Here is a 27,696-nt window from a genome sequence, read left to right as displayed (position 1 = left end):
GTTCAGTATGACACAAGAACGTGGTGTTTAAATGGTTTAGCATTTAGAGAAGTTGAATCCTGGTGAGGTCCTATATTAATGATTTACAGACAAAAACAGAGCTTAAAAGAAGGAAGCGGGAATAAACTAACCCTGTGACATCTCCAAATATGTCTGGAAAACCAGTTTGCATTGCTGATTTTGAAGAGTATGCTAAAAAATTTCTCCCTAAATCAGTGTATGATTATTACCGATCTGGAGCAGATGACCAGGAAACACTAGCAGATAATGTAGCAGCATTTTCAAGGTAGGAGGATGGTTTAAGGTTGGGGTGGGAGATAGAGAATGTAAATTCTGCTTTATTAGTAGGTGTGGTGCAATATTAGATTTTTCTGTCTGAACAAAACTCAACTTCTCTGAAACTTTTCTGTTTTTTATCAAAATGCCTCTCAAATAATTTATTTTCGGAACAATTCTCTCTTCTTTCAGTCCTCCTCCTAACATTTTCTGTCAAAAACTGTCTCTAAAATTTATTAGCATATTTTTAGCTTTACCTGCATTTTACTTCTTTTGTTAACATAAATTCTCCGAAAAGTCCTCGGGCTCCAACATTTAATCGGCAGATTAAACCGTAATTTCTGCGTTTTGGGCTTTAATGCAGGCAAGAGATTCTCATGGTGGGGTTCTATCTTTTAGTGCCTGAGCCAGCTTTGCCTTTTGCCTGAATTAGTTAGGCAGCTTTCCCTGGTAAGTGTTTGTGCAACACAGCTATATCAGAGTTGTGTAGTGTACAAAAAGGAGTTGCATATCCCAGCTCTGGAGCAGGCCATGTAAGTCAAGGCTCAGTACCAGGTGGCCAAGCTATGCTTGAGGGGCTCCAGCCAAAGGTCAACACTTAGCCAGGGAATATTGTACATGATGGAAACTATTACAAACCGGTTTTGACTTCAAAACTGCCACTCAGAACTACTGGCAAAATCTGGACTTGGGTCACTCTTTGTCTTGGAAGTACAAGGTCAAAGTAAACCAGCATTTGCTGTTAGATTCAGTTGAAGAGTGTCAAAACTCATATCAAGTCAGTTGGTTCCCCATCCCCAGAATCTCTGCTGCTGCTCTGCCCTCAGAGTATCAGCCCAAGGGCTGCAGAGAGGAAAGAAGGCAGATGGAGGCTGATTGCCTCAGCCTGGCTGAGCCCAGTCAAACTTCTTAGACAGCTCTTGGCGTCTCTTTCCTTCAGGTGCTCGTCAGTGCAGACGTTTAACCCTGCTGCACTTGTCTTTGCTAATCTCTAAAGGCTTTATCTTAAATCCTTCTGAGCCTAACAAACCAAAACAAGATTTTTGCAGTTTATCTTTAGTCTTTCTCCGTCCCTGCTTTGCTTTTCTGCTGTAGAACAGCAATCCCATTTGCTACTCTAGTTGCCTTTATACAGGCTATGAGCAGTTCAGTGGGAAATCCTATGCACCTTTAGTAAGGCTTTAGGAAACATAGTATTAATTAATTTAATGGGATCTCAATGGCCAGATCTCAGAAATCAGCTCAGAACTCTGATTTTAGGGACACATATAGAAAAGCATTACAACTGGGAGAAGAAAACTGACCTCCACTGTGACCACTTATTCCAGACCTCTTAGTTCTATGATAGAATACCTCATCACAGACTGGAAATCCCCTTGTGCTTGGTGCTGTTCAAGCACAAGCCAAAGAACTCCTCCATCTCTGAGTAAACAGAGCAGGAGGGGCTGTAGTAGTGCTCACCTTCATTCCTTTTTTTAAGGCTTCCAGATACTAAGATGTTATTTTCCCTCATAAACCAAAATGAGATGTTAATGAAAGGCCACTCAAAAAAAAAGTGCTCAGAGGCAATAAACTGTAGAAGCAGAGAACTTTTTACTCTAGCTGCTAAAGCTAAACATGATTAAGCAAAATTTGGATCTAAACTGCCCAGAGACAGACTAACAAAAAGCTGGATATGTCCATTGTTTTGATATTAGCAAAGCTAGATGTTAGTGGTGAGACAAGAGCAGCTCTACTCTGAAGCCGTTTCCCACCACAGGGGCAAATTCCTCTGATAAGAAGACCTCCTTGCATCCGGCTGGTTACCTGTGGGGTTCAGGCTCACCTCCCCTTTCCTGGCATCTTCTATCATATTACCAGTAAGAGCATCCACTTTTAGGTGTTCAAAACTACAGTCCTTGTAGACAGCCTGAAGCTGAAGAAGGTATTAACTAGCACTGCCTTGAACAGCCCAAGACATAAAAAAGAAAAGTACAAGCTAGGTCCTCAGTGCTGGTTTCCTGCTCCTCAACAGCAAAGGTACAAAGGAGATGGAAGTTGTGTTTCTGTTTTAGCTCTCTCTTCCTTTGTCTGTATGTTTGTTTTAAATAAAAGAAGATCTAATTGCTGCAGTAGCTTTAGCCCATTTAAATGTCTTCCAAAAAGGCAGTTAATAACATCTAAGAGAGCTGACAAATGGGATTTACACTATTAAATCATAAATAACAGAACTCATTGACAGCCAAAGAGAGAGGTCATGAAGCAGACATGCTGAAGTCCAAGCTTTGCTTGTTACCTTTCCTTCACTCTACAACTACGTCTTTTTTTGGATGTCTACCAAAGCACAGAAAAGTGTGGTGATGTGCTGATTGTCACCTAGCAGATCAGCAGGAGAGCTGAGATCAGAGCCTGAAATCCAGCTCCCCCGGTGAGACAGATGGTCCCCTCCTTTCTGGTCACTGCAGTGCCAGTACAGCTGTTCCAGTGAGAATGGGCATCACAGCTGAAGTCATCTTCTGGGGCTTACCAGCTTTTACCTGCGTGAAGTGGAAAGGAGGCAGGGCTGGAGCATTGATATAGTGATTTACGGCTTTATGGATGAATGTGCTCTTTTATCTATCCATAACAAGAGAGGGATGATAGTAAAGGCAGTCAGAGTTAAAAATACCCCTTGTATAGCATTGAAAAACATAAATTAAATCATTCACAGTGTTCTTAGTGCCCTTCTGTACCTGTTTATTTGCAAAGTGAAATATTTCCAGTAAGCCGTTTGCACTTGCTGCCTGCAACCAGATGGACCTTCCTCTCTGCAAAAACAAGGTCCTTCAGTGGTCCATTGAAGCTTTGTGGAGCACAGGGCTTTATGGTCTTGATCTCAATAGCTACAGTAGTTTGTTTTTGGTTTTTTTTTTTTTTCCCTTTGGTTCTGTTCAGAAAAGCATAGTCTGATTTTTAAGGGTGCAGGCCTGCTTCTCACTCAGACTCTTACACAGCCCTTGTGTACATCTGAGCATACTACTGGTTTTCTCCCTGTTCCTGAGCACAACTTGTGGGTAAATACAAAGTAAGATGGACTTTACATCCCCGAGCTGCAAAGTTGGATAACTTTGCGAAAGGAAGAAGTACGCTCAGCTCATTTCCTACAGCCAGAAAGCTTCTGTTGATTCCTACTGTTAGAAGTTCAGTTGCAGGGTTCAGCCTGAATAAAAATGTTTATTTACACATTTATAGATATATGCTTAAATGTTTATTTTTAAATGGAAGAGAAGAAAGCATGAATTGTTAGCACATACCCTTTGTGGTGCAAGATTTTTTTTGCTGAACGAGGCTGCTGGGACAGATCAGAGAAAAATCAGTGTGGGGTTTGTCTGTGAGCTCTTTATTTTTTGGCAATGGAATGGTTTCATTTATGGAGAAGTAAATAGATTATTATTAAGGATTAATCTAGCAAATGAATGGTCGTGTCAAGAGGTGCTGCGATACCTTTGGAATGACCAAAGCAGTTTTTGGAGCAGCACAATCCATACTCATTAGATTATATTATAAAATGAATGTCCTGGCCTTTTGAAAGCACAGGACCTTGAAGTAGTTTGGACTTATAATCAGATACCAGAGTATGAAATGTCTCCAAAAGGCCTATACTTAAGATAAGGCTAACACCAGGCACAGTAACCCTTCTCTAGCTTCTAGTTCTGGGATTGACGGAAGAGCTGGAGCTCACATAGCAACATCAGTGTGTCCCTGCAAATTCCAGATAATTATTATTTATAGCTTTCAAATGATGAGATGGCACCAGTATAAGTGAGGCACTAGTACCAGAGAAGATGATTTGGGATGTCAGGGCATATGTTACTCCCTGTGGCATCCGACTGCGTTCACCTTGCATTTGCTGTACATCCTGAAACACAGTGTGTCCTTCCAGCAGCATGCTGTCTGGCAATTAAACTTACTCTCAAGCTGTTAAGGAACCAAGGGGCCTGAATGGAGAATAGATCTTATGACAAGGTCGAGATGCCTCTAGCTTGGTAGCATTAAAAAAATCGATCTGAAATCTCCCCTTTCAGCATTTTAACGGGGCACTTCTGCTTGTGTAGGAGCTTGATTCTCTTAATCCGCTATGACATGTTCTGCCACTGACTCCCTGATGGCCTTTGGAAAAGATGTTTTGGTTTTGTGTATGAGGAACAGCAGTCACTTGTTTATCAGTGACAACATCAATATTTGTTTTTCTGCAAATGTATCACCATCACGTAGCTAGGTATTAAGGGTGCTAAAATCTAGGCATATAAATAATTTAAATATTGGTTAAAAGGATGAGAATGACTGGGATCAAAGAAGCATGTGAAATTGTAGGAGGAGAAAAAGAAAGGAATACTTGGACTAATAAGTTGGTTATGTTTCTGCAATGTCTTTCATCTTGGATTTGCAGAGTGCTGTAAAAAGACTTGCAGTATGCATGGCAAGACACCCTGGGTGAGAAAATCAATTTTCCTCAAGGAAAAGCAGCCGTTGCTTAGTTTTGTACAGTACTAACATCTACCCTTTATAAGGAGAAGTGGAGCTGTAGGGAACTTTAAGGCAGCTGAGTGGGTTGGAGTTAGGATGGGGACTTTGCATGAACACTGTGTCCTTGCTCAAACATACTGCTTGTGATGCAGTGTGAAGGGATTATTTAGCATGGACTTGGAAGGGAAACAAGAAGAGCTGCTTCAAAATGTGTTGCAGTTAGAAAATTTCAGCATTTTTAACAGCTGAAAATGAGTAGGGAAAGCAGCGAGTTCTTCCCTCTTACTCAGTGGCCAAATAATTTACATTCTGAAACTTTTGGACATAGAGGGAAAAGGAAAAAACCCGCTAATCTGCCTTTCTTTCCCTTCATCCTTCTTTCAAAACAGCATTTAGCTGAAGTTGCCAAAACTGGGAGTACTCACTGCCTTTCCCACCATGGCATCTCCCTGCTTCCAGCTGTGAAGTAAGATGCATTCACTTGCAATTGCTGATAGCAGCATGTGAGTGTGGACCTGGCTCGAAAAAAGGGGGGGTGATAAGAAGAAGATGAATAAAGAAAAATATACAAGGACTTTACAAAATGTTCCAGGGAAGTTTTCCACTCAAAGGCTTGGAGAAATCAGGGGATGTGTGGCAGCCTTATGGATTCACGCTCCTGTTAGTGAGAAATACTGCTCCTGGGTTTTACTTGCTGGTGTTAAGGGCATTTCCCTATGGCTTGTCCAGAAAATGCTTCATTTCATGTGTCTGGCAAACTCCCAGCTGAAAACACCAAGGTTTTCAAAGCAAGATCAGGTTTTGTTTAAAGAGTATAATACCAAGGTAGTGATCTCTTTTGAGGGGTAGAGAAGCCACAGAAGAGACATTTACATTTACAGTCTGGGGCTAATGACCTGAGAACCCCAAAAAGCTCATGGACAGAGTAATTTAATGGAACATAAAGGCGAGTGGAAAGAAGGTTGTTTGTCACTACTTAAAACAGCATTGTTTTTCTTGAATACACTTTTTAGAGGATTTTTTTCTCTTTCTGTTTCTTTTCCCCACTAAAAGCACTACAGAAATGTTGATGCTGCAGGACTGACCCTCATGGCTTGCTTTGAGATGACAATGGTTTGCACCACATAAAAATCTGACAGGTCTGAGCCAGCGGAGGAACAAGGAAGCTGGGGAAGAGTGAGATTGCAATTCACGTACTTAATGCTTTTGAATTTGACCGTAAAAATGTGCAAGGTTATGAAAGGATTATTTCTTCTTTGTTTGTTCTTCTTTTTGCTAAGAAAGATGTCTCTGAGCTGGGAAAAAGCCTTCAGAATAAGGATTAGAAAGAAAGAAAGAGAAAAAAGTTGTGTTTTCTTTGTTCCACCCTCAGACCATCCTCCTCTGAAGAATAACAAACCAATACAGTGGCATGAAAACAAGTCTGAGGAGACATACTTGCAGTGTGTGTCTTGGCATCAAATAATAGATCTGACTCCGACAACTACACATCTCTTTCTGAGCATCATAACGATCTTTCTCCTCCCTGGGGAGTGCTCCCTGGAGAGCTGGCACAGCGTTGTGCTCTAGGGCTTCCGAAATTTGGGTCCCATCCTGTTTCTGTCCCTGTCTGCTTATGGAAACTTCTTGATCTTTCTATAATATGAAGATTTTGTGCTTTCTCTCTTTTTCTTTTTTTTTTTTTTTTTTTCTGCCTAACTTGTCAGTTTAATATGCAAGCTAAAGCTGACCATAACTCCCCGTTGGAGCATAGTCTGAGGGTAACGGTGGCTCTCCTTGCTAGTGATAATAGTAACATCAGTCTCAGGCTTTCTAGTGCTGAGCAGCTAGTTAGGTTCAGCAGTACTAAAGTTTAAGCTTTTAACTATTTTCTGCAATTAAAATTCAATAGCTAAGAGTGCAGAGTCCTTTCAGAGGGAGGAATGCCTTATCTAGAGGTTGATGTGTAACCAACAAAGGCTTGCAGAGAGCTTTTTGCCTTTTTCAGTGTACACCCGTGTGGAGAGGCAGCCCCCTTGTGACTTGCAGGAACAGTGGCTGCACTGCAACTTCACCTCGATGGTCAGAAAAAAATCCATTCTCTCAAGTGTCCCCAGGAATACAACCCTATTAATAAAGGTTTGGATACTGTAGTGTTGTGTAGTTGACCTCATAAGAGGGATCATGATCTTGTGCTGCCGTGGGGGAAAATGAAGATAGATTTCCGTGCAGGCAAGCTGCTTATGTTCAGCCTGACCACAATAAATTTAATTTCAGATTAAATGCACTTTAGTTTGCTGTGTGCTGGAGTCAGCTTCCATTTGTACTTGGGCTGAAGACCCCAGTGGAGAATAAAACCCTGCTCTGGGTTGACATGGTTTCTAGGGCACGCGTTGAAGGCTAAGCAAGGTTGGGAATGGTTGAGCAGATGGTGGGCCATGAAATTCAAGGACTAGATTGTAATTAGCCTTCTTGGGAAAGAAGTTGTGTTACTTGGTCTTTTCCTGCACCAAATCACAGTGGCTGCATTTGGTCTTTTCCTAGAAGTCTGGAGTCCCTGCGGTATGATGGGCTGTGCCGGGGACTGTGTGTTGCGCAGTAGCTAGTGACTGCCAGGGACAGGACCTCTCCAAGCAAAGCAACTCAGTCCCTGTGCCAGCAGGGATGCAGTGCAGTGGATTTCCACACACCCCTGAGCTGAGGAAAGCCACGGCAGCCATCCAGCCCATCCACTTCCCACATGGCAGCTCATTTCATAGAATCATAGGTCAAAGAATAGTTTGGGTTGGAGGGAACCTTAAAGATCATCCAGTTCCAACCCCCTTGCTATGGGCATGGACACGTCCCACTAGATCAGGCTGCCCAAGGCACATCCAACCTGGCCTTGAACACCTCCAGGGATGGGGCATCCACAGCTTCCCTGGGCAACCTGTGCCATTGCCTCACCACTCTCATTGTGAAGAAATTCCTCCTTATGTCTAGTACAAATCTGCCCCTCTCCAGTTTATAGCCATTGCCCCTCGTCCTATCATTACAAGCCTTTGTGAACAGTCCCTTCTCAGCTTTCTTGTAGCACCTTCTGGTACTGGAAGGTCACTAGAAGTTCTCCTCAGAGCCTTTCTTCTCCAGGCTGAACAACCCCAACTCTCTCAGCCTGTCCTTGTATGGAAGGTGCTCCAGCTCTCTGATCATCTTTGTAGCCCTCCTCTGGACCTGTTCCAACAGCTCCATATCCTTCTTATGTTGAGGATTCCAGAACTGGACACAATACTCTAGGTGAAGTCTCAAGTTTCTGCGTAGTCTCGCTGCAGAGACCCATAGCACAGGGACATGGAGGGCTAAGCATTCTGGCCAGACTAGTTTTATCAAAAAATCCCATGTTTTTTTGATCCCTAGTACATGGAAAGAACAACTGAAGGGGGCCACACACCCTCTGTCATCCAGTTCTGCCCTAAGGCTTTCTAGGAGGCTGTGACTCACCATAAACCTTATTATTTTGCAGCTCCCATCTTTTATTTCAAATTATATTCAATAATATTCAAAAGCTCTTTTATTCTTTCACACTTCATGGACTTTGGTCCCTCCTTGCCTGTTCTCTCCTTGCTTTGTGCATTTCATGGGTCCTGCAGTGCTGGGCCACACAATGAGGTTCTGCTCAACACATTCTGCTCCACTCAATGAGGTTCTGCTCAACACAGCTTTCACCATGTTTTTCTGGACAGCAGGAAAATCTAATCTTGCCCATTAGGAACTATAAATAACCCCAATGATGCAGGCTATTTAGTCTCTTTTATTTGTCTCTGTATCAGATGGAAGCTGTACCCCCGGGTGCTCAGGGATGTGTCAGTAATGGACCTGTCAACCTCAGTCTTGGGGCAGAAAATTAGCATGCCAGTCTGTGTTGGAGCGACCGCTATGCAGCGCATGGCTCACGCTGATGGAGAGACTGCTACTGCTAAAGGTAAACCATGCAAAGTTCCCTCTGCAGTGAATTAGAGAAGAATGGAGTAATACTGTGTCTGCTGATTGTGAAGCCTGGCTTTTATTCTTGCTCCTGATGCAGCGGCCAGGATGGGTTTGAGTTGCTGTTCAGAGTAATCGGGTTTATTTTGGGAGGGGAGAGTGTTGTTACGGTTTTCCTTTGCCTGTGTTGTGTGTGGGTTCTCCCTAGCTATGAAACAGAGATGAGAAATGCAGTGTCTAACAGTGGAATCATTTGTAACAAACACAAAATTGAAAACCACATCTATCTGTGTATCTTCCTATGCGTTTCATGGACATAACTACATACATTGTCATGGCAACATTCTTCCTGTCACAAAACTGCTTCTAAAAATTCAGAAGCATTTGCTTGAGTGAGAAAAATACTTGCTTTGAAGAGAGGTCTCTGTGCACATCCCAGGCAGGCAGTGAGATAAAGGCCCCTCTGGACTGGATGCTGCACGAGGATATTGCCAAAATGGAGGCTGCAGCCTAAAAGGCTGTGAGAAATTAGATGTTAGCCAGAATTCAGATGTGAAATGGTTTCTTTCTCCTTTAACGTGACCTGCAGAATGACACAGAATCTGAGTAAGAGGTCACGCAGTGTGCCTATTGCATACAGACAGTGTCAGGCTGTGCATTTCAATGCTCTTGTGCTGGTAGAATGAAAAAGTATACAAAACCTAAATAGGTAATACTAAAAAAAATAAAAAAAAATCTTGTGCATGGTTGAGCTATTCATCTAACAGTGTTTTCATGACCGATGCAGCACATGCTAGTGTGAAGCAAGTCTAATTACCTGCCCTGCAGTGGGAGCTGGTCCCAAGACTCACCAAAAAGCTGCATTGCATGTGCAGCATGAGGGGCTGCAGCACAACTCCAGCAGCAATCTCTGTAAAAGCACATTTCTCTGATTTTATAGTCTGTTTGGGCATACCTTTTTACTCTTCCACCAAGATTTATTGGAAGCTAGTGATTTTTATGCCTATGGTATGTGCCGGCAAGTTCCACACGATGGCGCTCGAATACCTTGAATTGGCTTCAAAGCAGCATCCGATGGGACGTTTTAGTGTTCCCCTGTCCTTTGGCAACTCTTGTGCGTTATTTCTCGCCCAGGTTATGCTGGGAGGAAACTGCAGCATTATACTGTTAAGTGCAAACATACTAATGCAATGTTAAGAGTGAGATTTGGAACACGCAAAATTCAATATGTTTCTTAGCAAAAATTCCCACTGATGCTGCAACCCAGACGCATTTTAAAGCATAAATCTATAATGGCACATAAAGTTGAGTGATACAATAAGGCTGACTACCAGGGCTGAATCATAGTAGATAATTTTGGAATTTCCTGACTTCTTGTGCACTTACGTTTTCAACCTTTAACATATGATTATTGCATTTTATATTCTTAGATTTTCAAACTAGGAGGGCTTGGTGCACTGGCAATAGTTTAAATGTGTGGTCAAATAAACATATCCATGGGAGTTGGTAAATTTTTTATTGCTTTCAAAGGAAAGCATAATTAAAATCACACCCTCTGTATTGCATTAGTGTTTCCGGTAGGAAAAGTATGATTTTGGTTTTGTGCTCTGTTAGAGGTGGAGTGGTTCAATCAGTGCCAAGCTTTTCGTTTGACCTTATAAGATGACAAAGATTAGTTGTAAAGTAAATGTTTGGCTTAAAGAGTCCCTTAAACTTGGGACATTCAACATCAGGGGTTAGGCTACATCCAACTTCTATTAAACTTTGTGATACCTCTGAAATATAGGAGAGCAGATTGTTGGTTGCTTTGAATCGGCTTTTGCTTTGGCTGCACAGGTTCACACGAGCCAAGAAAGTCTGATCCATAGTCTTGTGGCTTTTGCAAAGCCTGGGATACTTCATAAACTTGGCTTTTGGCTCAGACATGTAGGCAGCACTATAGGTGGTGGTGTCTGTGCTGTAGTGACAGCCCTTGAAAAGCATGGTGTGGTCTGAATCTTGCCACTTCCCAGCCAGGGAAGGAGGCAGTGTTCACCTTAGCTCTTGCTGGGAGATGTGGCAGCTGCCCAGAGGAGCTCTCACAGCACACGTATTTATGCCCAGCAGGTGCCACAAGTAACACATCTGCCTAGTTGGGCTTAAACCCTGAGAGATAATTTTGGGTTCACACCATCCTTATCTGCAGAGCAGATTGGTGCAGGCAGCAATAACAACTCCTTCCCCTACCTTTTTGTACTTTGAGAACGGTGTCTGATCCTCCCAGGATATACCTTTATGAAATAGCATTTTGCTTTTAATTCCTCTATTCTTCTGTAGCATGAATGCCTGCAGGCTGCAGTGTATATGCCCTCCCTAGGGAAAAAAGCATGGCATGGTGTGTCTGGCGAGGTAAACATCCCTGTCCTCACTTTGGATCTTGCCAGGATTTGAGGAGCTGCTGCCCCTCCCTGCTGCTGCTCCTCGAGGGATGCTCTCCTGCAATGAGCAAGCTAGTGGGAAAAAGTATGCATCTTCCCCAAAATAGGACGACGGCTGGCAGCCTGCCTTAAAGACACCTTCATCAACAATTCTGTTTCATTAGTAAAGATCCTTTTCTGGGAAAAACATTCGGTTGTGATTTTTAAAACTTCCTAGTGTCAGGCAATGCAACACAACATAAGTTATTCCAAAGGCTAACTAATTCCACTCTCACGCTATCAATTGTGATAACAGTCAAAACTTGTACAGCTTCAAATCCAGACATTGCATTTTGCTATACTTCTGTGAGCTGGGCTTTAAAAAAAAAAGAGATATTTTCTATATAGGCTGTAATACAGTTGCTCCTCAGTTCTCTTAGTCTTGTCTAAAGGGACCTGTAGTCCTTCCTTCTGGCGAATGCTTCTGTCCTTGAAATAATTTCAGGGATCTTGGCATTTTTTCCACTTTTTCCAGGTCTTTCTTCAACTATATTCATTAGCATTTCAGTTGTAGTTCATCCATGTATGGGGCAATTTTCCAAAGAGCAGCTTTTCTGTTTAGTAGACACTGAAAAATTGAGAGGAAAATTGTTTTGGATTAGCTGAAATGCTCAATTTGATCCAAAACACTATATTTTCTTTCATTTTCCTACTAGCTAATGCTTTTAGCCATAGTTCTGTTTTGAAACAAAAGTGTTAGTTCAGAAGAAAACATTTCTATTTTGAAAATATCAACACATGACATTTTGACTTAGGTGAACTTTTCTTGTCCTTCCCACTTGAATTTCAACCTCTAACTGAAAAATATTTGCCAAATTTGATGAATAATCTTAGCCATCATTAAAGAGCAAAGGGCTGCTCTCTAAACACTTCGACAGAATTTTTCTGATTCTACATGATTTTTTTGCTTTTCCATCAGAAGACTCCTATTCCTCCGTGCAAAGACCCTTAATTACCATCTGGATTTCATGCTGTGCTTGCAATCCAATGTGATCTCTGTGTCATCTCCCTGGAAGTGCAGTAATACTCATGCTGCTCTAAATAGGAACCACCTTTAAGCATATTGAAAGAAAATCTACTGCACAATCCAGCAGCTGAGCAAGAAGCAGCAACTTTTTGAAACCTTAACTGATTACACACAGATAGGTAGCAATATTTTATGGTTATTTCTATTCTGTTTATTTTGCTTCTAATTGCATAACACTGTCTTACTGACCGATTACCTTATATTTTTGTGCTTTAGTCCAGAAGGGGTACTGCAGTACCTGACTTCTCTCAGACTTGCTGAAAACCTGGATGAACAGTCTGACTGTTTTCTTGGCTCAATCTTTTGAAACCTTTGAATGCTAGTTGCTCAGATCTGATGTTTTTTATGTTTACCCTGTGCAATTGCTCCCAAACAACTTTGAGTTACTACTGACGCAAGAAGGGTTTCACCATCACCTGTGATGTGACTGCACAGTTTGCTTTGCCAAATAAAGAGTAGGAATATTGACAGAAAACTTTTCCCACTCCCTGCTTTACTTTAATTACTGGCAGCTCTATCGTTTCCACTAGAGAGAAAGCAACACCTATGTTCCTTTGACTCTTAACAGACTTCTGCCGTGTTTTTTGTTTGCTTTGGTGCCGTTGAGCATCTGTATTCAGATTCCTTGTGCTCATCTGACATCTCCATGACTGTGAAGGAGGGATTTTACCATCTGTTGCTCTTTGTGCTCAGCCATGATGATAACAGCAGGACTCTGTACCCACCTTTTACCTGTTACCTATGCGGTGATCCAAAAAAGTTGTTAATTTTGTAGTAAGGCTACTCCTTAGAGTCATTGAGAGGACAACATTCATGTGAGATGACATGACCTGGACTGACCTGGCCCTGAGTCCCCCCTGAGACTGGCATGGCTTTATGGAGCAAGCATACGCAGGCAGTCTGGCGTGACAGCCTTCCTAGATCAGCCAGATCTATTTTGGCCACATGTATTTTTCCCTGCTGTCTCCCATCTTCCTGCACAGCTGACAAAATGTATTGTGTCAACAAAATGATCATAGGCACAACTCGCATGCAATGTTTTATAAGGGGTAAGTGAGGAAAAGCTGGGCAGGGAGTTTCTCAGCCAAATATGTTTCATCAAAAAAAGTAAAGTTAAGTACTTTAAACAACTCTGTTTCTTAGGAAATGCAGCTCCAAGGACATAGCTACTTCTCTTGAGAAACACCATCGTGCCAAAAGGAGATCATGTAATGATCCCAAGTAATGTCCTCTGGCCCCTAACTCGGGGTCGTTGGTTTCACTGGTAAATTCAAGGAAGAACGATCACAGTTTGGCTACAGTGCTTTAGAGATGCCTCTAAAAGGGAAATGATGGGAATGTGCACAGCTAGAGAAAAATAGCAAGTTCCCATTGCCAGACAAGGTAGCCCTGACAAAATTTGCAAGTTTAAACTGGGCTCTTCTCCAGTATCCTACACTGATGTATGTTGCTTCTGGGTTGCCCACAGGGACAAGCTCCATACCCTTCCCAAACCCCTTAACAAAGTGGTGTCCCATCAGAAGTGGGAAGGACACTCTGAGATTTCAGGACGGAAAAAAGGTCTAAAAAACTTTACTGCTCCGTTCTCCTGTGGACTTCCCAAGCTTGATCCTGTCCCATGGCCAGTTTTGAATTTGTTGAATTCCGCAATAAAGGGAAGCCCCATTTTATTGAGGTTTATGTTCCCTCGTGAAAAGATATGTCCTTACTTGGCGCTTCCCTGGGCTAAGTACAAGCAAATAGCAGTGGGGCTGAGAAGCCTGTGCCTGCTCAAGGCAGGCATGGACCGAAGGCTCAAAGCTTCATTGTCCTGCTATCCAAAACTTCCTTAGCCTGCTGTGTGTGGTTAATGCCGTGCTCTCTGCACTGTCATTGACCTCAACAGGAGACTGTGATGTGTACAAAGGTAAACGTATGCTTTGGGCAATGCTTGGGATTAAAAAAATACCTTGCAGGGGAGGAGGGGGGTTAGTAAATGCAATCTGAAATGGCATGAGGAAAGGCTGGTTTACAAAAATCTGATGTTTAAACTCTGGCAAATGTCACATATTGCTGTAAGAGCACCCTGTGGGAACATGGATCCAGTACTGATTTGTAAAAATAATATTTGCAGCACCCTAAAATTGAAGTGTAAAATACAGTTGCTGGAGAAAATGAATTGCTTCTATTTTCTTCAGCTGCAGCTAAATTTGCCAGAAGTGGGAATATATTTTTAGCCTGATTTGAGGTAGGAAAAAAAAAAGAACCTGGCAACACTTCTGGAGTGTGTATCACGTGTTTTTGAAAATCTACAAAATTGTCAAAATAAGTTTTAAAATGATCAGAAAAAGCACAATTCAACTAAAACTGTAATGTGGAATCTCTAAATCTTTGAAGAATGTTGTGGAGGTGAACTTTGAACTTTGACCATGCAGCTCTGAAATGCGCATGTTGTGCTGGTGCTTTACCAGAGAGTTGTTAAGTTTATGTGATAGACGAGAGGAATTTTGTGAGTGTGCTTTCATGAACAGCATAACCCAGCTTGGGAGAGTTGAACTCTAAGCGAACTAAGCTGCTTAAATCTAATCTTAAATAAGATGAAAGCGTTATCCTCTCTATTGCCGCGTATGCAGATAAATTGAAAGGATACGGTATTATTTTGTGTTTTAAATCTTCCATTCACTGAGTATGTTTTATTGTGCAGTTTCTATTTTTATTTTTGGTTTTGCAACTACTATTTTATCCTTAGGGTTGTGGAGATAGAGTTGAGAATAAAAGTAAGAATAGAAATAAATGGATACCTAAAGGCAGACTGAACTATAATATTTACATTTTCCCCTTATCTGATCTGAGGGTTTTGCAGTTGCTGGGTTAGCAACCTTCCTCTCATTCATGAACTCATATTTGACAGAGCAACAAGAATGTGGATCCGTTGTTTCTTAGAATCACTTAATGGACTTTGTTTGGCAAATCACTTACTATGGGATTTGTGATAACCCACCACAGCTGATTTTAACAGGATTCAGGCATTTAGTATGTATGAGTTCTTCCAAAGAAACTACTTTCTAGACACTTAATCTGTGAGAAGGAACTATGTTCAGTAATTTTAAGGGGACCAATGAAGTGGCCGCAATGTACAGTATTGGTTCATTGCTGTTCATTGCTACAGTATTTCCACTGATTGAAACCTGCCTGGTGGCCCTGGAACGGTGTAATCAATTTGTTTGAATAAAGTGTTCCTAAGTTTCCACTTTAAGAGACTTGTAATCCTTATTTAATAAAATTTTGTCATAAAGGCCACTTTTTAATTCCTCAATGGCCTGGAGATGACGTTATGAAACAGAGATCCATTTACATTAAAAATATGCATACTGCGGTAGACCAGGAAAAATAAGTATAATAGTATTTTTGAGTTTTACAGTGTGTTTTCCCTTATTTTACATTAAGTGACAGATTATTAAAAAGAAATAAAGGATATATTCATAAAAATATCATTTTTTTAAGGGGACCTCCCACACCTTGGGAGTGATTTCCTTCCATAACTTTTTGAGGGTAAAAGAGGAAAGGCCAAAACACATCAGACATGAGCATCCATCCTTTTGGCCTCAGTGGAGACTTCAGAGACCCCTTGTCTGTTATACCTGCTCATCTTTGTATTTACTTTTGGAGTATTCTGGGTGGGGACTGCCACTTGGGATGTGGTTTTCCCACTCTCAGTGAGTTGAGAACTTCTATATTTTGTTACCAGAAGTATAAATCTTTGTGTGGAATCATACAACATACTTGGGGTCTCTGTCCTTCAGGCCATGAGGCAGGCGGGAAAGATGTTGAAGCAAAGAACAATGGAGCTTCCCCCTCAAGTCTTTAAATAAGGTTGTCTGCTAGACTGTGTCCTTCTGTTTTATTATGCCCTGAAATACTCTGTAGGGGTGATAACAGGGATTTTGCTAGAAGAGCACTTTGAGAAACATAGGTTTAATGCTACTGAGCATTTTGGAGGTGGCAGAAAGCAGCCAAAATGCCATGATCAAAATGCTCAAGGGAGCGTGTATGGCAGTAATGAGGAGGACCAAAGAGCGATGTTGAGAATGACAGACCCAAAACACTGATCTGCGGCCATGTGGCAGTGCACAAAAATTTGGAATCCTCAAATGCATTTAAAAATCTGCATGTGTGTACATCCTTAAATGTATGTGCCAACATTTCTGAGAAGTGATAGCCAGACACTTGGGGAGCCTGTTTGGATGAAGCACTTAGGATAAAGAATTATTACTATCGGTTAGGCTTAGTTTGATTATAATATCTTTTCTTTCCAGTGTTGGAGCAGGGATCATCCCAAAGAGCATACAGACATCAGTCACCAGAAATTTGCATGTAAACACAGAGAAAAAGCCAGAGAGCACTCGCAGCAGCCCACGGCTGTTACTAACTGCTATTAACGTAGCATTCCCTGGAAGATTGAAAATGCATTAACATTGAGGAAAGGTGGTGTAAAATTACGTGCACCAACACACTGTGGTGAGCCAAGTGCTCCTGTTCAGATGAGCCTCCGTGTTTTGGATAGTCTTGAATATGACTTCTTATTTCTCCAGCTTGCCATGCAATGGGGACAGGGATGATGCTGAGCTCCTGGGCCACCTCTTCCATTGAAGAAGTTGCTGAAGCAGCTCCAGGTGGCCTTCACTGGCTGCAGCTTTATGTCTACAAAGACCGGGAGGTTACAAAATCCCTCGTGAAGCGTGCAGAGCGAGCAGGCTACAAAGGGATCTTTGTGACAGTGGACACACCTTTTCTTGGCAGGCGCATTGATGACGTGCGCAACAAGTTCCAGCTTCCTCCTCACCTCAGGTAGGAGCCTACTGGTGGGATGTGGGACAGAAGCATAGTGCCGTGGTCACCATCCGTTGCTGTGGGAGAAATTTGTCTCTGGCCCAAGGAATTTCTTCAAGGTGCCACTAGCCACGCTGGGAGATAACACTGGGGAATGAACTGAGCACGTCTGTCACTGTGCTTGGGCTATGATCTGCTTTGGGTAAAAACTAAGATGTTTTAGCTATTTGTAGACTGTAAAAGATACTGTGTGCCAGGCAACAGGAGGCTGCAGGCTGACAAATTTTATGTGAAGTGGCATTTCTTTTTATATCTGTCAATATGTCCTTGGACATTTAAAAAAAAATCAGCTGGACACAGCCTTGTGCAACCTACTTCGACTTTGAACTTGGATCCAGCTGCAGAGTTGCCTGTGCTCTGAATTGGGGTCTGAACTAAGTGGACCAAAGGTCCTTTACAACTGATGTTATGGTGCCTTCTAACCTATGCTACCTGATTACAGTACACTGGGTCCAGGACCATGTTGCTACCAACTACGGAGTCCCTTTCCAAACAACTTCAACTCTTATTTTCATCAAATACAGAAACCTGTGGGGATCAGCCTTTCTAAATTCTCCACAAAGACAATTTCTTACCCCTATGTGTGTTTTGGGACATCTTCTATGTCTCAGAAGAATTTTTGGCCTCGTGACTGACTTCAGCGCCAACTCGAGTTCCTCGCTACTTCAGGGCCCATGCAGCATTTAATTTTAACAGTTATCCTGCGGTGTTTTAAGAGCATGGATTTTCCTAGCCTTTTGCAATGGTAAATTGGTACAGTATAGAGAGTACTCTCATAAACATATCCTGAAGTGCTGGCACAGTGTTAGCAGCTAAGGACTGACTGGAAGGGTATTTAGAGGATGGGGTATCCAGGAATCGAGGACGTGGATTTGCAAAATGGAGATAAAAATCTTGGGAGAATCTTGCAAGTAGGTCTTGGTAGTGACCACAGCCTGCCACAGCATATATTAAGACTACTGTGTTTGCTCTTATTCAGAGCCTGCAAATAACACAAAAATAGAGGGGAAAAAAAAAACAGCTGAATGTATTTTGAAGCAGATTAGCTTTGAGTTCTGGGTGAAAGCTAGTTTAGAATCTTATCAATGGATCTGAAATGCTCTTCCTATGTCTCCTAAGACTTATGTTACGCTATATACATACCATATGTAACATGTACATGACAAGAAATATAATATTATACCCTGAGGTCTTTCTTCTTTTTCGTAATATTCAAATTGATGGTAAGCCATGGGACTGATTCTTCACCTTGCAGGCAAAAGTACTTCTAAAACTTGGGGACACCCTCACATGCCTGTCCTCAAAGCTAATAGATGATGTGATGATGGCTGACAGAGCAGCCTTAATTCTACCTATGATTTCTGTATTTAATTACAATCTTATGAGGAAAACACCAGAAAACAAACAGTTCCTGACAAATCTAACATTAAATATATTCCCTATATAGTACTCCCGCTATAGATCTGTGATGACAAAATGTTATTGATACACATTGTTATTTTACCTAAAAACATTTAAATAATTCTTTAAATAGCTTTCTTTAGGGGCAGTATAATTTTAAGGCCTGGGGTTAAAGTTTTTGTGTGTCAAATAGTCAAAAAATATTTGAGGAAAACGATAGAGCATTTATGAAACACTTTGACTCTACCTGACTGAACTGTAACAAGGGTTTTTTTGAGTTAATTGTATGAAATAATATGAAGTTGGAGTAATTTTTAAAGGTTCGAATTAAGCATTTCAGATTTCAGAATGACACTCGGACAGTGTTTTGTTGCAGCGTCAGCTCGGAAATTCTCCTAGTGTGGGGCTCTGCTCAGTTATGTGATAACTTTTTCTTGGCTTCAGGATTTCAACAAAGTTTCAAAGAAACAACAAGGTGCCATTGTGCTCAGAAACGTATGTAAGGCAACATTCATTCAAGTGTTGATCTGCATTTCACAATCCAAGAAAAACAACAGTTGTTTATATAATCTTATCCGTGGTTCTGTTTTTCTCTGGGTACCCCACCCTCCACAAATCAACAGCTGAAAAACTGGATCTTGCTGAGAACCCACTCCTTTCTCATTTTCTTCTGGGCCTGGAGCTGAACAGAAAAGCTGTGTGAAATGCTGCTCATTGCAGGCATAAAATCAGTGGTGAAATTAGTTTCCATGCAATAATCCTGTGCGCTTCCCAAATATGGAATATGAGTATAAAATAGGGCAATGTGGAACAAGAGACTGTTTCTAAAGAACAGAGCAGTTGGCCTTGTGTGGGACATGGATGTCCTTGGTGGTACTGGTGTTGCTGATTGTGGTTTAGTGCTTGTGAGCACTTGGAGCTGCTTTGGCTTTCTAATAGAAGCACAGCCTAAATTTCTCTATTCTCCTTCCTTTCCCCCTCTGCTTTGTCTAGTAAGACTGTGAACTCTTTAGAGCAGGGGCTGTTGCTTACCATTCAGTTCCTTGAACCTGCAAGACTGATTCGGTGCTAGAGAGCAAATAATAGCTAATGTTTTCATATGAACTTAATTCCCCTCCTCCCACCCACCACCCCACTTTATTTTGCAAGGAAACAGAAAAAAGACCCAAGATGAGCTGGCTGGATTTTGGCCTTGTCAGACAGATGAAAATTCTGAATTCTTCACAAGGCTCCATGCAGATCCACCTAAGTCATGAAGCTCAACAAAATTTCCCTTCCTCCTGCTCCCCTTGACCCACTTAATCCCCTATTCCCTCCAGTAGCTGATTTCCTGGATTTTAAGAAAAAACCCCAAAACTAACCCCAAATTTGTGGTATGAAATCTAAGCAGACTACTGGTAGAGGTGCACCTCTTGACTTCAGCGGGTCCTGGGTTATGTCAGGCAAGATTGATGTCCTCTTCACACATCCAATCTGTACCACTCTAGTGTCTGAATGTCCCATGGCTTCTGTATTTATTTTCACGGTGCTCCTGGCAGATACTGTTGTTCCTGTGTCATGGTGGGAAACTGAGGCAAAAGGAATGGCTAAATGTCATGCCCAAAGTCACACAGGAGGTCTATGGGAGGATGGATGCTTGAGCCTGAATTGCTGCTCTCACTGCTGGATTTTCCCTCTTGATTGTGGATTTGATGCTGAACCTTCAGATTTTGGGTTTATCATGTTTATTTTGAAAACACTGGGACACTTGCCTTGGGCTGGAGAAGCTCGCACCAATGTTATCAAATGTTTTGTGAGTCAAAGATTTCAGCTAACCTAAGGACTGTGGTCTGACATGCTGGAATAGATTTTTTCCTCCTACCCTGCAGTACAGCAAATGTTTAACACAGCTGTATTGAATGCCAGCATTAGGGACTGATTTGTGGCTACAATGAATCTTTCTCAGACTATTTTTCTATGTCTTTTGTCATTTTAGATTAAAAAACTTTTCAAGCAGCGACCTGGCATTCTCCACAGGGAAAGACTTTGGAGAAAATAGTGGGCTGGCTGTGTATGTGGCTGAGGCAATTGATGCAAGCGTCAATTGGGAAGACATCAAATGGCTTCGAGGGCTGACCTCTCTGCCCATCGTTGCAAAAGGAATACTCAGGGGTGTGTAGCTCTACTCCTTCCCATGGGGGAGGCAAGGCATTTCTTCTCACAGAGGCACCAGAGAAGGAAAAGTGCTCTTGCTGGGAACATTTCTCTATAATTGTATAGAATTGGGTTGTTTTTTTAATGGCATGCATCAGCTTTGCTGGTATTGAATGTAGTGGGATGTATGTTCATATTTCTGTGTTGTGCTAACCGGGGAATATTTCCCAAAACAGAGCCAAAAACAATCAAAGAGAAAAAAAACCCTTCTCTTCCTCATGCATGATTAAGAACCCAGCATCCAAGACACTTGCAGAAGTGAATACTTAAATAAGAGTTGTTCAGATGGTTTATATGGCTGTACTTGAGGGTGTGTCCGTCTTGATTTTCAGTAGGTAGTCACTAAACCAACTGGTCGGTTGGTTGGGTAGCATCATCACATCAGTTATATCTGAAATCAGATGCAGGTAGGAAGATTGAACTTGCTCTGTTCATTGCGCCTGTAAACTCTAACTCTGATCCAAGTTCTATTAAAAGAGCACTGAGTGCAGTGGAGTGGTTTCATTAATGATCATTACTGTAATAATACTGATAATTTTGACCTGTTAGTGAATAGTTGTGGGACATAGAAGAGAAAATGAAGGCTAGCAACCAAAGTCTCTGCTAAATTTGCGTGATAAAATATTCTGCTCCAACTTTTCAAATTACTTTTCTGGTCTTATTGCTTAAAGATATAACTTTTCCCTGTGAGATGGGGCTTTGGAAGGTTAAAGCCTTAAGGTTGTTATAGCTGGCAATGTTTTTTTAGTGATGCCAAAATTTCCTAATGTTGTGTCAATAAAGTGTATATCTTGTTTGTTTGGGTTTTTCCTAGCTGATGATGCTAAAGAAGCTGTAAAGATTGGGGTAAATGGTATCCTGGTGTCAAATCATGGAGCACGACAGCTTGATGGGGTCCCTGCAACTGTAAGTACTGGTGCCAAAGTGCACCACTAGTCTTGGGTTCTCTGCACCTTTTGGCTTCTTGTTTGCTTTCTCTGAACACACAGTAGCTGGAGGAAAAGCCAGTAAATATGTGTGCTTCATACCTTAACCAGTAATCTCTCTCCACTTTTTTGTGTATGTCACACCATACTCTGAGTTAGACACAGCCTCCCTTTGGTCAGATGAAACAAAAAACCCGGAATGTTTTACATGTGGTTGTTTCTTCAAGCTATCTGAGCACCCTGTCCTTGACTACAGCACCCTGCATGGAAACCTGGGAGAGCAATTTCAGATGGAATATTTTTGTCAGTTAAATTTTCAGAAACTGGAAAGTCTTTAAGATATTTTTTTCCAGTCTCCTCTCTTATTTCACCGTTCTCATCTTTTTTTTGAAAATCCCTTGTTGCCATTTGCTGTGCACTGAAGGTTGTACCGGAGTTGGTTTTCCCCTTTTAATATTCTTTGGAGGCTTCTGAAAAATTACAGAGTTACAGAACAGCTAAACACAGAAGGAGACCCTCCCTTTTTCTCCTTTCAAGCATTTTTACCTTTGGAAAAGGTACAGAGTGGTTAAATTACCATTTTTTTCCTTTTTCCTTTTCCTTGTCGTGCTACCCCATGCCTTTTCCAAAGGTGAAAAGGGATTTGAGAAGTTCTTAACTGGCAAAAAAGAAAGAAGTAAAGGAAAATGAAAAAGTATGTGTTCAGGCTGAAGGAAAATCCCCAAAATTCCAGTCATCACTCATCTTACTTCATTTGGTGTGGGAAAGCTGTACAATTGAAAAAGGAATGAAAGGGAGGAGAATCAAAGCCCAGTTGTGACTGTTTCAGTATTCCTAATGTGTCCCTGATGAAAAACCTTCTGTTTTCCATGATGATTTTCTAGAGGGAGAGTGGGACAGGGTAAGCTCTTTTTCACTGCAGAATGTTTTGCCTGTGAAGTCTTATCCGCTCAGGTGTCCCACTGGCATATCCCTCCTCTTCCCCAGACCACTTCTGCTCTCTGCTTTTCCCCTTGGAGACAGCTGAGGATTTCCCCATCAAATTCTTTCACCCACTGATTTTCTGAGTTCTTCAGATTGGACCCATTGATCTCCTGCACCAGGGAGCGAAATGGCAGCACAAATGTTTTTCTCAATTATTAACAAAGTTGAGGTGTTGTCCTTTGAGACGCTCTTGCCTGACTTAGTCTGCAGGTACTTCTGGGGACTGGTAAGAAACATGCCCTGACTCCTACCCCCAATGTCAGGACTTCTCCACTTTCAAGAGAGAGAGTGATATTTTTCTTTTTGAAATGTGATTTTGTGGTGTTAGAGAGTTTGCAGCTGTTCTTTTTTAGACATCTTAAGGTGAACTGAGTTTTCAGATTGGGGGTGCCTAATAGCTCTGAAATGAATTTTTCTTCTTTACTGTCTGTTGTCTGTATCTATTTGTCACCTTTTGAGAATGTATTCCCCAAGTTCACTAAAAATATTTGAAAATCTTGAGCAAGTCTGTGTGTGAGGTAATCCAGCAGGAAGAATGTATGAGGATATTAAAAACATTATGAGAAAACTCAAGAAATAGAAATAATTTTTTTTGCCAAGTGCAGCAGATCAGAAATTAAACTTGTGAACTACTTGTTAAGAGTTACTCCTTTGCAACACTGTAGTGCACAGGAAAAGGTACTGTTAAAGCTGATATGTTCACTGGATTTCATCATGCAAAATATTACATTACACAATGCAATTTTCATAATATAAATATCTGTATCAGATCACACCAAATGTTTCTGGTTTGGAAACATAATAATTTGCTTAAATTTCATGGATTTTCAGAATGTGAGCTGAACCCAATCTGGTTAATATTTCTAGTGTTTAGTTACATATTGAGGAAATCTATGTTTTAATTGTGGTTTGCATCATACTTTAGCTGTTATTGCACTTCAGTGTTGGTACAATTCATCAAGACCTAGAACGTGATCTCCTTATATGGAAATAGATGAAAAATATATTTGGCAAGAGAGCAAAATCAAAAGGAGGGGAAAAAGATCATAACAAGTGCTAAACTTCAGGAAAATTTTAATCTAAATCTAAATACTGCCACATACTGTTTCCAGTCTCTTTAGTACTTGGCTTCCAGATCTGTGTCTTTCCTGATTTTCATGAATAGGAACTGTTTAGGGACAGTTGCCTTATAATTAATGTTTGATACTTGAATTTGAAAGGCTTGTCTCTTCATTAACATCTCTCGCATGGTGTGGACATGTTTCTGAACTCCCTGGTTACTTTCCTGTAACTTGGTAACAGCAAAAATCCTTTCCCTCCCTGCCTTCACCACTGGTGTAGGGAATAAATAGAGCTTGGTGAAAGCAAGAGACATACATGCATTAGAAGAAAGCATTTCCCACCTTGCTCAAAACTCAGAGAGAGCTGGTTTTTTTCTTATATGAAGTTTCCTCTACAATTATTCCTGTAAACAAGATGCATTTTCATTAATTTTTTTTCAGTCAACTCTAGGAATCAATTCCTCAGGGCGCATCTTTCTCTTAACTCTAAGTCTATAGATACAGTGCCAACCTCTGGGCTCCTGGAAGTTAGCTGGCTTTTTATATATGAATAAAAAACATTGGCAAAAAAGGCAAGATGGTTATTCAAAAAGTGTTAGTGATTCAATTTAATCACCAAACTAGTGAACACTGGAAGTTTTGGGGAGTAATATCAAGGAAAGTCATCCGCAGTGTCTGCTGTTTCTTATATTCTTCAGAAGCAGAAGTATCTTCAGATACTGGCTTGTGTCAGGTACATGTCAGAGGATCAGGTGGATGTTTTGTGTGACTGCAAATAAATTTGACCTTTGCATATATGTGCTATCATGCTAAGTCACTGCTGTTTTTTAATATAAAGCTGTGTTATTTGTGCATGCAATTGCTCATATCGCCTGGATCCTGTACATAAGAGTTCATTAAAAAAGATAGGGTTGCAGGCATAGACTAGCTGTGTTCCTGGTTTCACTTTTTTAGATTGATGTCTTGCCTGATATCGTTGAGGCTGTGGAGGGGAAGGTGGAGGTGTTCCTAGATGGTGGCGTAAGAAAAGGCACAGACATTGTCAAAGCACTAGCACTTGGTGCCAAAGCTGTGTTCATCGGAAGACCTCTCATCTGGGGCTTAGTTTATCAAGTAAGTTGGAAAAATCTTGAATTTTTTGTTTTAATGTACTTAGACTGGCTGTTTAGGCTGAGTGTATGCATGCGTGTACATATGTGTGCACACAGGAGTGCGTGTGTGATGGTATCTCATTGTGTCTGTGTGTATCCAGACCATCTAATCTAAAATTTGCTGTCAAGTACTCAGGAGTTACAGTTGTACATATAACTTTCTTGGCACATATACACATGTCTGTCTCTGCACACATCAGCTATATGTACAAATAATGTCAGCAGTACATATTGTCTTCTGGTCTCTCAGGGTGAAGAAGGAGCAAAAGAAGTTCTCCAGATGCTGAAGGAAGAGTTTCGCCTCGCAATGGCACTGACAGGTGAGACATGATTTCCTTTCAGTAAAAACCATCTCTGTCTCATATTTCCTCGTAGTTTTCATTTGCCCTGGGCAAGATGCTTTTGTAACCTATAGAAGGGAGATGGAAATGTTTGGAATATAAAACAGATAAGTCTATCGAGAAACGGGAAAAGGGCTTGTTGTCTATAGGACAGGGAACTGAGTAGATTAAGTAAAAATAAGCAAAACTTTTTTTTCCCCAAGGAGAGCAATAAATTCATGGAAAAGTGGTGGCAAATTCTCAGTCACTAAAGGATCAATTTCCTCTGAAAGAATGTAGATTTCTATGGGACAGTAAAAGAAAAGGCTTAGAGTGGGATAGAAAAACAGAGCTTTCACCTGATATGTAACTTCTCCTCCAGGGTGCCGGAGAATAGAAGAAATTGGCAGGACACTGGTACGAAGACATCAAGTATTGCCTGCCAAGATTTAAGTCTGAAGACAATTGCCTCATGTGTTGCCTGTTGTACAGAAAGTGTGCTACCAGACAAAATCAACTTTGATTTTTGGGCCTCCTCCCGCAATCCTGACTGAGAAGGGTTGGTCTGTAGGAGATCACTTGTTCAAGAAAGTACTTAAAGCAAATTTTATAGGTGTTGCTGTATTCTCCGAGGCTTTTAAAGAAAGCTGCTCTAATGAGAGTTGTGATTAGAGATGGGCCTTTAAGCGAGACCAGTGTGGAAACTTCAAGGTGTTTTGCAACAAATGCTAATATTAAGTAACATGAGTGGAAGTAATTTAGCTGTTAAAACAAAACTGTAAACATAAATGTTTTGATAGCAAACAGCTATCAAAATGCAGAAATTTAAAATGTAAAAGATACTTCTTGCTCACTGTTTGGAGAAACTACACTGTAGACTGTAGAGATTAAATGTTGCCTTCTTATGAACATAGTACCATTTCACTAGTGACTATGTGCTATTCATTTATAACCATGTGGGCTTGCAATATGTAGGTTGTAGGAGCTCAGAGGACTCTTAGTTGTAAAGAACTGAACAGCAAAACAAAATCAGGGAAATTCTGCTGTTTAATTGACAAACCCCTTTGCAATCAGACAACTGTTATGTATGTGCATCGTTACAGGTCAGGTTCTTGGCTGGTGCAAATCCTTGTAGCCTTATTGCCTTCACTAAACTCTGCTGACTGCACCCAGCTGAAGCTCTGAGTCACATTTTTCACTTGGATTCATTTGTTCACAGTGGAAAGTGAAGGCCGACGCTGCTTGGGAAGGTCTGTAGGATTTACAGCCATGTGCAAAAGAGAAACTTGAATAATTTAGGTATTAACCTATGACTTGGGAAGATCCTAGTGGCTCTATTCAGTTTCCATGGAAACCCTTCAGACAGATAAATCTTAGTGTTATTGACTCTGCTTATGATGAAGACACAAAGACATTTAAGATCTCCTCCTTTATTCTCTGAACAATCCAAATACTCACTGAATTCAGGAGAAATTTTGCTTCATACTACAAAATGACCTTTCCTCGAGTGAGCAGGCAGAGGAGGTAAGTCTCTAATAATCTCGTCTCGGATAAAACTAAGGGTGGCGCTTCATCTGTCTCGCTTCCTTTGCAGGTATAACAATATTACCAGGAGCAGGAAGAGGCTACTGCAGAAAGGTTTCGAAAATCTTGCTGTGGAAATTTCGTGTTCATTTTTTAAGTAGGATTAAAAAAAAAATAATAAAAAGGCTTGATCTCACTGTTCCATTGTCACTGACATAATTGGCTCCACCATTTGTTCCTCATCAGTGTCAGAAGGACTCGTGCATTCTGAAGTTCCCTTTTTGCTCTGTTTGAAATATCCCTCACTGAGCTTTAGAGAGGCAGCTTTGTAATAAAATGATGGAATATTACAACGTGAACTAAACTTGGGGCTGGAACTCAAAATGGGGAGAAAACCTGAAAGGCTGCATGCTTGCCCTTCGGTTGTAAAATTTGTACTCTTATTTGCTGCAGAATGTAGTGTCTTATGTGAGGGTTGCATAGCAACAATGTAAAGTTTATCTGTATAAGGAAATATGAATGTTTCTCAGAGCATAGAGAAGCATAATTTCTGCTGTTTACTGCACTTATCATATCTGTTGCAATGTGGACTGTGTCAGATGTCAATTACAGACTGACTTCAGAAAGACTGTTTGTTTTAGATAATATGTTACTTAAAAGATAGGGGCATAATATCTTATGTTTACATGTTTAAGATCTATTTCTAAAGTTTAGAAGATGCTGTTTCCTGTCTTTGCCTCGGCTGGATCCAAGGAAAGTTCTGTAACTCTGTGGCCCAGGATAAATTCTGATGATGAGGATGTTGGTTTCGTTACTTGTGCGTAATTAACTACTTCTCATTCCTCTGGGACAATGGGTTTACATTGGTTTTTCCAGCTTGTTATCTGAGAATTGTCTGACTGCCTTCCAGTTCAACCCTAGTAAGAACAGACATGCATTAAAAAACACAATTAAAGCCAAATACTGAAAGGCTGTGAGACAGTGTTAACAGAAATGAAATTAAATTGCCTGGTAGACTTCAGTTTTTAAAATATTCCACAGTGAAGAGAATTTCCCTTGGTTTTAAGACATGCAAACACAA

The 27,696-nt window shown here is 41.1% G+C and overlaps 1 protein-coding gene across 1 annotated transcript; it reads left to right on the top strand.

The window, feature by feature from the left end:
• Positions 1-80: 80 nt before the first annotated feature.
• HAO1 (hydroxyacid oxidase 1) lies at positions 81-25,838 on the top strand. Its single transcript, XM_009556484.2, has 8 exons — positions 81-286; positions 8,550-8,701; positions 16,758-17,013; positions 20,432-20,607; positions 21,464-21,555; positions 24,575-24,733; positions 25,022-25,091; positions 25,474-25,838. Exons 1-8 carry the CDS (start codon positions 150-152, stop codon positions 25,542-25,544), a joined length of 1,113 nt encoding a protein of 370 aa, XP_009554779.2. The 5' UTR covers positions 81-149; the 3' UTR covers positions 25,545-25,838.
• Positions 25,839-27,696: the final 1,858 nt, after the last annotated feature.

The sequence above is a fragment of the Cuculus canorus genome, chromosome 3 (assembly GCF_017976375.1).
Source record: "Cuculus canorus isolate bCucCan1 chromosome 3, bCucCan1.pri, whole genome shotgun sequence".
NCBI classification, from domain to species: domain Eukaryota; kingdom Metazoa; phylum Chordata; class Aves; order Cuculiformes; family Cuculidae; genus Cuculus; species Cuculus canorus.
This window is presented reverse-complemented; position numbering and strand designations above follow the sequence as displayed.